General features: G+C 44.5%; 1 protein-coding gene across 1 annotated transcript in view; it reads right to left on the bottom strand.

Moving 5' to 3' along the window:
• The window catches only part of LOC143925695 (parathyroid hormone 2 receptor-like), a 187,910-nt gene extending 186,774 nt beyond the window's left edge, over positions 1–1,136 (bottom strand). The window contains exon 1 of the mRNA XM_077450157.1: positions 1,061–1,136. Coding sequence (XP_077306283.1) covers positions 1,061–1,136 — 76 coding nt within the window. The remainder of the gene's footprint in view (positions 1–1,060) is intronic.
• Between the last annotated feature and the right edge of the window lie 11,707 nt (positions 1,137–12,843).

Here is a 12,843-nt window from a genome sequence, read left to right as displayed (position 1 = left end):
AAAGATCCCTCAAAGAGGCACATACCTCATCTATTATTAATAAAGCTATTCACGTCCTATCAACGTTTAATCCAAAAGGCGTGTAGCATTTTAAGTCATAAATCCAGCAGGTTTCCATCCATGAGATTTCCCTCTTAGCAACACTCCCTGTATGTTTAAGAATCCCCTTTCTAATATTTGCCATGTGTTCTTTGATTTTGCCATTTATAGCTCTAATTGTGTAGCCCATATGTTGTAGGCTGAAAGGACAAGTAAGCATATAAACCACATTCTGAGATGTGCAAGTAATGAAAGTCATATTCTCTCATTGTTACATTAGATTTGAAATAACATATTTTCCTATCTTTATTCCTATTGAGAAAGCAAACAGCACATTTCCAACATGGAAAAAACTTTAGAATTTCTGAAAAAAGGAGACTCTATTGGGGGCATCCAAAATGTTAGGTGCAACCCAAAGTTTGAGGGCGGAACCCGTCTAAAAATTACTTGAGGATGTTTCAGAAGAACGGGACCCACCACCCTTTAATTTTTTAGAATAGCCCAATGTTTGGAAAATATTTTTTTTTATATCATGGTGCTGATGAGAATATGTGGTAACCATTGAAAAATTGTGATCATTCTCATATGATTTGGATTTATCTTTACCTTTCAAGAGCACAGCTCTATCCATATTGGCCACCTCACCAATCATTTTATCCAACTCAGTGGGTAAATAGCGTTTATCAATGAATTTACATTTTAAAGAAGAAGCTTGTTTAACAAAATCGCTTTGCATGATGCAATTTAGCCTCAAATAGATGAGCTGGCTTTTGGGTACTGATTTTAGCCACGTGAGGTGATGACAGCTCACCTGTCCAATATAGCCATTTCTATCAGTACTTTTGAAATAGGTGGAAATATTGAAACTTTCCTCCGTAAGCTCAATATTTAGATCCACAAAGATAATTTTTGTTTGGCTTTCCTTGTATTGCAGATGCCCAATGATTAAGCTGTTCCATAAAAGCAGCCAATGACACCATGTTGCCATTTCATAGGAGGAGGACAACATCTATATATCTACCCCAGAAGACTAATTCAGGTCTCCTGCGGGTGTAGACAATGTCCTCCTCCCATTTAGCAATAAACAGGTTTGCCATGCTCGGTGCAAACTTTGTACCCATATTGTGACCAGTGATTGAAGAGCTGAGCCGTGATTCCCTGAGGAGTTCATGTATTGCCCAATATATGCTGAGTTCTGGTAAGCAGATTGGATTCTCACGTGGTGTGGTGTGCTTTATTCTATGCATTGAAAATTGGTGAAGGGACCAAATCTTTCCTTCAACAATTTAAAGAATGTTGCTTTATATTAGCGCCTCATGTGGACTTTTTACATTTTTATTATATGGTTATCAGCAAATAGTGCTGGCTGCTTTTTCAGATTTAAACTAATAATATTTAACAGAAACGCAGGTACCAACCTATTTACATTGTCTTACCATTTGATTGAATTAATATCTGCTGCTCTCTGACTGATTGCAATATATATTTATGGATGTTTTTGATTTTAGGAATGCACGTTCCTTGGATTTTAATTTTTTTTTAGCAATACAGAAGCCCAACAAAATCTCGATATTGGAGGCCTATTCATGCGATTAAAAAATCTCATGGTGGCTGAAATCCATGGGAACAGAGATGTGGCTTTTCTTGCAAAAAATCTAGATGACAAAATGGTTCCTAGAAGCCTAAGGTTAGAGATCACTCCTCAGGAGGATGAACTTCAAGGCTGGTTTAACTATTTTAATGATGTTGGGCTTGATCTCATGTGATTTTTTAATCGCTGGGAAAAGGCTTAAATTGATTAAACTAGATGAGGACATATCAGAGGTTAAAGATAAACTGTCACCCTATAAAGATGAATTTAGAAATAAATCTGATAATCTAAAACATTTTTTTTATAAAAAGAAGATTCAGGTTCTGTTCCATTGCACGGGGAGGCCGACGGGCCCATATAAGAGGTCAATTACACCACACCTCTTAAACGCTGCCAAAACCCTCATTCCCCAGTTTTGGAAGCTGAAGACGTTCCCCACGCTCCGGTGTTGGTTACTCAACGTGGATACCACATATTACATAGAGGACATGACTCTCTCCCTCCGGGGTAAATCTGAGTTGGCAACGAAGATCTGGGCATGTTGGGTTGCCTTTAAATATTCATCTAGTTATGCAGCCATAATGTCTCAACCAGTGTGATGTGATCATAACTCTTGTTCTTACTATATCAACTGTAATTTTGCAATTGTATGCCTGAGGGTGCTCTGCCCCCCCCCCCTTCCCCCCTCCCCCCCCCGCCCCCCACATCCCCCCCCTTCTTTCTCTTTTTCTCTCTCTTTCTGTTTATTTTCCCTTTCCTTTACTCTCCCTCTATTTCTGTCCACTATATTCCCTCTTTTATAATGGAAGAGGTGGGTGTATTTGTCTGTGCCATTGTAACTAACGATATAATGTTGCTGCCCTTGATATTGGTTTATGTATTGATCGTTATGCTTTGTACACGCCTCTCTTCTTTAATAAACATTAATTATAAAAAAAAAAAAAGAAGATTCAGATCAAAAATCTAAAAAGAAGAAAAAATATAACAGATTTGGAAGATTATAAGAATAATAAAGGGTTTAGATGGCAGGTTAGTATCTATTTCAAGCCCTCCTGATAGCTCTCCCATCCGCATACTTCCATACCCTTCGCTCTATGGCAATTCGTTTGTGTGGAGGAGGAACCACCCCAGACTGAAACATTAGCTCTTATGTTTCCCCATCTCTAGAGGTGGGGCGGGCCTGCCAGATTTTATGCTATACCATACATCAGTGATGGCAAACCTTGGCACCCCAGATGTTTTGGAACTACATTTCCCATGATGCTCATGCACTCTGTAGTGTAGTTGAGCATCATGGGAAATGTAGTTCCAAAACATCTGGGGTGCCAAGGTTCGCCATCACTGCCATACATCAACACTAATCTCTCACATACTGGAGTGGTTCCCCCGTCCCTTAACCTTCTTGGCGGTACGATTATTTCGGATTTTAGGTGCTAAAAGCGGTACCATTATTTTGCATGAAAATTTGGCGTTTTATATTGTAGTCCTGTAATTCTTAGGAATAACTCTCTTAAATCTGTCCAAACCAGAGTCTAGCAGACATCCCGGGTATGATAAAGTTTGAAAAATTAAATCATAAATTATAATATAATAAATAACTATAAATAATTGTACCAAATAATAATATAACAATAATAAAAATTATTCAATAATGTAATCAAATCAAAAACACTGAAATTTGCTCAGTTGCAGAATTGTCACTGTCATTACTTTTCAGTATTTGATGACGGATCTCCCCACAAATAGCTATCGCTCAATTCTCCAGTTTCCAGGCATAAAGAACAGTTTTTATTATATAAAACTGCATGCAGAGCACTGGACAGACCACTAGGGACAAAGGGGATGTGAAATATTTACATACAGCAATGTAATCTGTAAGATTACATTATACTGTATGTATACTGTCTGTTTCACTTTTTGAATTTGGCGCCGATCTCCGTCCCCGTGCATCGCAACCCTCGTAGGGCACAGAGATCGGCTCTGTGATAGATCGAGCGAGACACGGCTCGCTCATACAGCGGGGAGACAACGCTGGATCCGAAGGAGAAGGTAAGTAAACCTCCTCCTGGATCCAGCGATGCAGTCCCGAGTCTGGCTCGGGGTTACCGCTCTTGGTATAAAAATTCCACCTCGAGCCAGACTCGGGAATACCATCAGGGGGGTTAATCAAAGCCTCAATCCTGGTGGAACAAGACTTGTCCTTGGACAACCTCCTAGCACTCCTCTGGGGCTTTGACCAGACTCACAAATCCTTCACACTGTTGTCCCTTCTTACAAGAGATGCCTTAGGCATTTGGTACCACAGAAAAGAGACCTACTCACTGTCCACTGAACCGAGCCACCTGACCCCCCTATTTGACAACCGCCCCTCACAGAGAGTAGATATACCCCCACTCTAGATAGCTACAATAGAGACTCTTGACCCACAGCACAACAGTTTGTTAACAATGATCTTGGCACCTTTGTAACATATCACAACTCAACAACCTCTAAGGTGACATGGTTCACCCACTTACATTTAACCTCTTATTACAAGAAACTCCACGACTCCAAACAGATACACAGACCTCTGACTGGGTTTGAGCAGTTATGCACTCTTACAGAAATCCCTGTCACACCCTATCACTGATTAACAAGATGATCCTTGACCATACGCATGACACCCTTCCTAAATACACCAAAAATTGTTCAGAGGAGCTGGGGAGAGAAATAACAGAGGCGGAATGGAGTAAAACTTTTATCTTTACCCATAAGTCATCAATCTCGAGTTACACCCAGGAAAAGAATTATAAACTGATATCGAGGTGGTATCGTGTACCAACCAATCTTAGGATCATGTTCCCATCAGTCACCGATACCTGCTGGAGATGTAACTCTGCGAAGGGTATGTACAATCACATATGGTCAGAATACGATGTGCTCTGCCCATTTTGGACACAAATTTCCCAAATATATACTGAAATATATGATAAACCTATCACACCCTCTTCTTCTATAACTCTTTTATCCCCCCATCTCTTATTGAATGGGTGGGCGAGATAAATGACATTATGCTTATGGAGGAGATGCAGGCCAAATCCCTAGAAAAAGAAACAAAGTTTTCATTCATCTGGAGTATCTGGAGGCATTGCTCTACTTCAGATAAGCTGAAGAGCAGAATCTCACCAATAAGCACTCCTTGAGAAACTGAAAACCCGCAACTTTGGATAAGCGTTTGTCTGTCCATGAAGGATAAATCTGCTAAAGGATGAGGCCCGCTGTCTCTGCACCCCCCCTTCTTTTCTCCCACACCTCTATCACCCTCCTTTTTCCTACCTAGCTTCCCCCCTTTACTAACACTTCTCCTTCTACCTAGCTCTTCTATCCCTAGTCATAGAATATCATTCCATGAAGCTGCAAGTACTCGGTACCTCCAGTACGAGTGCTTCAGATAGTCAAGAGACTTGAACATACACTGAACCTGGATTCTGACACTTAATAATGTTTGGTTTAGACATATTTACCACCTCGGTTTCTAGACGCAGCAGGTTCCCATAGGAGTGTCCGGATAGCAGGGGATGACAACCATCTGAATTTCAGTACTATACTTGAAACAATACTAATTAGACATACCCACCAGTAATCTTAATATACGTAATGGAATGTATTATATTCTTGTTTATACAATTCAAATTCATTTGACCAGAACGCCTTTTGTGAGGTGTCTGGTACTGTTCTTGTTCCTTTTTGTTTTAAAATGTACTAAAATAATAAAAAACTTATTGAACCTAAATGGCAGGTTAGGAGGTCTACATTAGCCAATGGAGGGGCTGACCATGGCCCTGGATTAGCCAACAACACAGAATCCAATATCCCCACTTCTCAACCAAATGTCGGAAGTTATAATAGCAATGGGGGGGCGTGGCTTGGCGCCGAACGGAGATGGCCACCTGATCCTCTGGCTCTGTCCATCGGAGGTCCTGCCGCCTGCTTAACGGAGCGAATATCACCGCTTTTATGGGGAAACTGAAGGGGAAGTCCCCGCGACCGCGGTCCCGCTCCCCGAGGGGAACGGATCAGCCGCCCGAGCGCAACATACCGGAAATTTTCCGGGCTCGATCACGCGAGGCCGCGGCTTCGCCTCAGGCCTACTCGGGACAACGCTCCTCCAGCCTGAGCCCATCGCATAGGAGAGAAGCTTCTCTCACAGAGAGCCCCACTGCTGCCCGCCCGCTGAACATGCAGGATCTCAGAGATGTGGCAGCAGATATTAAGAATTCCTTGACAGCAGTGATAACTGACCTCAGGAGGGACATACAATCATTACATGTGAGGATAGAGGAGCTGGAAGACACAACAGTCCGCCATGACACCACCATGCAGCAGCTACAACATGCCTCACAAACCCACAGTAGCCAACTCAGAGATATCCACAGACACGTGGAAGATTTGGACAACCGCGGACGTCGCCATAATCTGCGGGTAAGAGGCATCCCCGAAACTGTTGATCAAGCCCACTTATCCCAAGTGACGGTACAGATTTTTAATGATTTGTTGGGAAGACCCCCTGAATCCCCTATTGAATGGGAAAGACTGCACAGAGCACTTAAACCCAGAGGTAGAGACACGGACCCCCCCAGAGACGTGATCTGCTGCCTGTCGAGCTTTCGACTGAAGGAAGACATTCTGCGCAGGGCCAGAGACCGCCATAACCTGAACTACCAGGGGGCAGAGATTAAAATATTCCAGGACCTCTCCCCCATAACCCTTCAAAACAGGAGAGATCTCCGTCCACTTTTAGATGTCCTCCGCCACAAAGGGATCCAATACCGCTGGAAATTCCCCTTCTGCTTATCGGCCTCTTCGGCAGGGCGAACAGCTAATCTGAGAGTCCCGGAGGACCTCAGGGAATTCTGCAGTACTCTACAAATCCCTCTCGTGGACCTTCCAGACTGGTACAGAGCCCACCGCAACCCGCCAATGCCGAGAACCAACTCTATGGAAGCCATTCCAGTCCGGGATGACTTCCACATCCGGAGACGCAGATCACTCTCCCCTAGGCCGCTGAATCAAAGGGACCCGAGAGATAGAGACCGCCAGAGCCCGACTGCATCCCCAGCCCACAGGAGAGCACGGCCGGATAGGCCTTGAGGTTCTGGTCCTCTTTCCAATATACATCTTCAGCTTCAACTTGCCCCAGAACTGCTATTTTTTCCTTTTGTTTTGTTTTTTTCTGATTCTCTCATCCTCTTCGCTCAGTCTCTTGTCCTGACTGTTGGGAATCTCCTCATAAAACTGCTCTTTTCTCCCGTATCTTCACATACCAGCATACCCGTTGTACTACATGGGACTGATTTCTCTGACATTTCACATATGCTTCTATGCCTGATCTTCTCCCTAGGGACCAGTGATCAGTCTCTGGATGGACAGATTTTCTGCTGCGAATCTACACTGTAGGAGGGTGGAGGGGTGAGGGGTTATTACAACCTTCTGCTTTTAATGTAACTGTTCCCTGAGGACCTCAGCCGGTCATTGTACGTCTCATGTACATACAGACATGGACTCCTCCAGCATGTTGAGACACATTCTTCCCTCTCTCCGACACCCTCTTTGTTTCTGGACACCAACACCTCCTTATTCTTCTTCTCCTCCTGCTCATAAACACCTTTTTCATGCTCATTCATCCTGACTGGTTGCGCTAAGATACATGGTGGCGGGAGAGGTGGGCTGTGGTCGCTCTCAAGATATTTTAGACACCTAATCTGGTTTATGCGATTTAACATGTTTCCAATGTTCTCTGTTTATCTCATTCTTTACAGCAATCTCCCTGCATGTTAGAGTTATATTCCAGTAAGAATAGCCAGGCATGATAAGGCTGCACCCCCTTGCCTACCACATGACTCAATATAGTTGTACTCCCTAAGGAGTTTGACTCTTTGGTTTACTTTGAGAAGCTATCACCTTAAGTTATCCTAAATTAGTTGAGAAACTCACCATTCCTTCCACTCTGCTCGCGGGAGATTGGTCACTTTACCTTACGAAGAGACACCAGATTAAGGGGAACTAACCCATTGATATGGTCCTATAGGGACACAGCTGAGACTCATGACGCTTCCACCTTACAACCATTACCAGATCACATTCATACCATATGGTTTTCTACACCCATCTAACCTAGTTCCTGCTTGTATTATGCTTTTCCGCACTACCAGTTGATGAACCCGGGTGAAATGTCTAGACTTTCAAACATTCTTTAATCCTCTACTAAAACGCAAGACGGGTACACTTCTTCCCCCCAACAAGGGTGTTTCACGACATCTTGGGAGACCCGACAGTCAGGAAAGCTTTAGTTTTATTGTTTACTACAGTTTTACAATGTTTACAATAGCCGGGGGGCAATACCTACAGCGACACACTGCCTATTGATGTCCCCCTGAGGGTATACTCTCTGTGTCTTATTGTTAAGTTTGATGGTTTATTATATCATATTTGTTCTTATTCATGCTGGGATACATATTTAGGACTTTGTCCTCTGCACTGTGATCTAATGTCCCTAACCTTTCTCTTCTCCTCCCGAAACATAAAAATTAGGCACCTGCTCCAACATCTAAAGCCTTTAACCTTGACCTCCCATGGACCAGAAGCACCACTGACTGATAATCGGACGCCTTTCACCCCCCCACACAACGGGAAAGTGAATATCTCCGTTGACCAGTACCGGACACAATGCACTGTGACAGGGTAAAGTAGCTGGACTACACTCGCCCCCGGTAAGTTCCTTACCCCACACGCTAACCCCACCTAATTGACCCTTGTCCCACTTTCTTTACCCCAGCCCCTGGTAGATCTCCTACCCCCACCTTCCTTCCCCCTTTCTTCCTACTCCAGGGCCTCGCCTTCTCGGTCCCTTGCCACCTATCTAGCCGTAGCACATTCGGGGTCCGCATTCAACCCCCGATAAAGCCTGTTGGGAATTGCCACTCGGCAGCAGGGTGTACTGAAGACTTTTTCGCACACCTGCCCGGAACTCGATCACTATGTCTTCCGCAAACCTTACCATGCCTTTGACCAAAGTTAAGATAATCTCACAAAATGTTAAGGGCCTAAACATCCCTGAAAAACGTAGCCAAGTCTTGGAAATGATGGCCAAACTGAAGGCGGACATAGTGTTTCTGCAAGAAACTCACTTCCATGCAAAAAGTATACCGAACTTTTCGAACCGTCTGTATCTGACGGCTTTCCATGCACCTAACCCGATAGCTAAAACGAAAGGGGTTTCGATCCTACTGTCAAAAAATGTCCAATGGCATACGATTGACACCCTCATAGATCCAGACGGACGCTTTTTGTTTCTGAAAGGAACCATCCACAATAAATTGGTTACTTTAGCCAATGTGTATAGCCCTAACAAAGCTCAGGTCAGTTTTGTCCGATCTGTCGTTTCTGCCCTGATAGGTTTCCAATCTGGAATCCTTCTATTAGGAGGAGACCTTAATGTTTCGCTTCAACCCCTCCTAGATTCATCGTCCGGATCCTCAGTTCTGCCGTATAGAGCGCTCAGACAAATTAAACTGCAATTGCAAGATCTCCTACTACACGACACCTGGCGAACACTACACCCTACCGAAAAGGACTACACTTTCTTTTCGGCCCCCCACAATAAATACTCTAGGATTGATTACCTATTCCTCTCACAGAAAGATCTACCCCTCATGACATCAGCTACAATTGAACCGATGCTCTTAGCAGATCACCACCCTATAACTCTCACCTTAATGTTCCCAGAACTATGCTCAACCACCAAAACATGGAGGCTTGATTCCTCCCTCCTCACATCAGAAAGAGATATAGCAGACATACGGGATCACATAACTGAATATTTCCGAGATAATGCCAACCCGGAGATTTCTCCCATTACCTTATGGGAAGCGCACAAATGTGTAATTCGTGGTAAACTCATCAACCTAAAAGCAACCCGGAAAAAAGAACAACAGGCTATACTCAAAGAACTGACCACCAAAATTCGGACATTAGAAAGAGTCCACAAACACTCGCTAGCCCAAAGCACATACCTAGAACTTACACAAGCCAGAAAATCGCTCTTAGACATTCTCAAACGTAGGACCCAACGCAAATTTACCCTAACCCACAAACTCTTTTATGAACAAGGAAACAAATGTGGGAAATTTTTAGCAAGGGCGCTCCAGAACAAAAAAGCCGCTACCAGCGTACACACCATTAAAGACCCTAACGGTAAAGCTTACTCAGCCTCACCCGACATAGCCACACAATTTGTGCAATACTTTAAAGATCTATACAACCTCCCCCAACAAACTGACACCCCTTCAAGTACTTTTAATAGACAGACGCTCATTACAGACTTTCTTAACAAACATAGCCCCAATCCCATCCCGAAAGAAGAGGCTCGGGATCTAGACAACCCCCTATCCGAAGATGAATTCAAATCGGCCATTAAACAATTAAAGCCAGGCAAAAGTCCAGGCCCAGACGGCTTCTCAGCGCCATATTTTAAAACCTTCATAGACCTCCTCGCGACCCCATTCCTTAAGGCCTTTAATTCCCTTACACCATCCTCTACTACCTTTCACAGGTTATTAGAAGCCCATATCACGGTCATACCGAAAGAAAACAAAGACATCACCTCTGTTACGAACTATAGACCGATCTCCCTACTCAATGTAGACCTCAAAATATTTGCCAGGAAAGATCAGGTTGGTTTTGTCCCTGGCAGGGAAGCCAGGGACAACACCATCAAAGCGATTAACCTACACCATTGGCTTACCATCCAAAACCATAGGGGTTTTTTTCTGTCACTGGATGCGGAGAAGGCATTTGACAGGCTGGCCTGGGACTATTTAGGAGCAGTCCTGCACCATTTAGGAATACCGAATCATATGCTCAATCTTATTATGTCCTTATATGCCAATCCTACGGCAAGAGTCAGGGTAAACGGCCACCTGTCAGATGCCTTCCCCATCCGAAACGGTACGAGACAGGGTTGCCCTCTATCCCCTCTCCTTTTTGTCTTGACCCTGGAACCCTTCCTTCAGTGCATACGTTCCAATGATAACATCAAAGAGATATCAGTAAGAGGACACACATATAAGTTAGCGGCATTTGCCGACGATATCCTACTATTCCTGACCGAACCACTGACATCAATCCCCTCGCTACTGAAAGATTTCGACCTATTCCGGCGCATCTCTAACCTGAAGATCAATTTCTCTAAATCCCATGCCCTCAACATATCTCTACCCGAGGATATAGTTGCCCAATGCCAACACAACTTCCCTTTCGTTTGGAAAAAAGATGCCATTACCTACCTAGGGACTCAACTCACTGCCCAACTGTCCAATCTGTACGCCAAAAATTTTGCCCCTTTGGTCCACGCCATCTCTGAAGACTTACGGAGGTGGGATAAACCCCATTTTTCTTGGTTTGGCCGTGCGGCCATTCTAAAAATGAATGTACTTCCACGTATCTTATATCTATTACAAGCGCTCCCCATTAAACTCCCAAAAACTTTTTTCCAGACGTTTCGACACTTATCCCTAAAATTCCTCTGGAAACACAAACGACCAAGGATCAGTTTCGCCCAACTTTCCAGACCCAAGGCCAAGGGGGGAATCGGCCTCCCCGATGTTCAAAATTATTACAGGGCTTGCCACCTTGGCAGAATCGCAGACTGGACACTACACAAAGGAAGCAAGGACTGGGTTTCCTTAGAAGATTCCTTCTCAGACTTACCGCTGAATTCCATACCATGGATCCCAGTCTCCCTTACCCCTCACTCTCTAAAGAAGCATCCTCTCATAGGAGCAACCCTTAGTTGCTTCAAAGAGGCCTGCAGGAGATTCCAGGTTTCCTCTAATCCAGGTCCTCTTACACCTATCCGCCTTAACCCAGCGTTTGTCCCGGGGATGTTCGGTAACTTTCTAAAACATACATGGTCCCATGATACAGTTATTGTCCGCCACTTCTTTCATTCTGGTAGGCTCCTGGAACGCACCGCACTTCCCACCCTTCCAAATAGCTCTCCCATCCCATGCTGGACCTACTTTCAGATTCAACATTTTCTCTACACAAACAACAAGGCAGCGTGTCTTTCACGGGAACTTACCCCATTCGAAACCTTATGCTCCCAATCCTCACCACAACAACACCTAATCTCAAACATTCACTCAATGCTGTTCTCATCAATCTCTCCTAGAGAGGGGAGGGCATGTCAAGCTTGGGAAAGAGACCTTCAGCTTGACCTGTCTGATGCAGAATGGGAGCGACTTTTCACGATAGCTCACAAAGGTTCCCTTAACGTCAGTATACAAGAAAATAATTACAAAACACTCACTAGGTGGTATTGCACGCCAGAGCTTTTACACAAATTCAAACCCGACATGTCGGACAAATGTTGGAGGTGCTCAGAAGGTAAAGGTACTCTTCTTCACATTTGGTGGTCGTGCCCATCAATACAGACTTTCTGGACACTGGTCCGTGACATAACTGCTCAAGTAACTACATATCCGGTAGAGTTTACACCAGCTCGGCTTATTCTTCACCACGCCTCTATCTGAACCCAATCCTATACAAGATCCTTGGGGATCCATATGATAAACGCAGCCAAATTATGTATATCAACCCACTGGGGTACGTCACATACCCCTACGGTGTCTGAATGGCTTACACGCGTGGGAAGAATAGCCGAGATGGAAGAGCTGATCCACATAGCCCGAGATTCTCCATCTAAATTTGCGCAGACGTGGGCTTGCTGGTCCCACTTCCGAACTACGGAAAGATACTCCTCCCTGATGAGCCTTACTACCACTAATGGTTCCAATAGATGATAAATAGTAACACAAATAGTAACATTATTATATTTGACCTCTCCCTGATAGACTATATTCCGGCTTTACCATTGAGAACCTCGAGACACCTTCTACAAAGCCCCAGAAGGAACTCCTGCAGGTCGGGGGTCCCCGTGGGAAACCTTCCCCTGATGTTGGGGGGGCCGAGAAGGTGACGCCTATGGACTACTCCCGCCCTCCCCTACCTTCCCTACCCCCGCTGTTCACCTGAACCTCCCCAACACCTCTTCCCTCGTCACTGTTCCTAGTATACCCACCCCTCCCCCCCTCGTAGACGACCGACTCCCTTCCCCCCCAAGACTGACCCACCTTGAATGACCGGTATCTCTCCTTACTACTTGAACCTGTCAA

The sequence above is a fragment of the Lithobates pipiens genome, unplaced genomic scaffold (assembly GCF_037356315.1).
Source record: "Lithobates pipiens isolate NorthernLeopardFrog02 unplaced genomic scaffold, aLitPip1_a1.2 Scaffold_22, whole genome shotgun sequence".
NCBI lineage: Eukaryota > Metazoa > Chordata > Amphibia > Anura > Ranidae > Lithobates > Lithobates pipiens.
The sequence above is the reverse complement of the archived record's forward strand: the minus strand, read 5'-3'. Positions and strand labels throughout refer to the sequence as shown.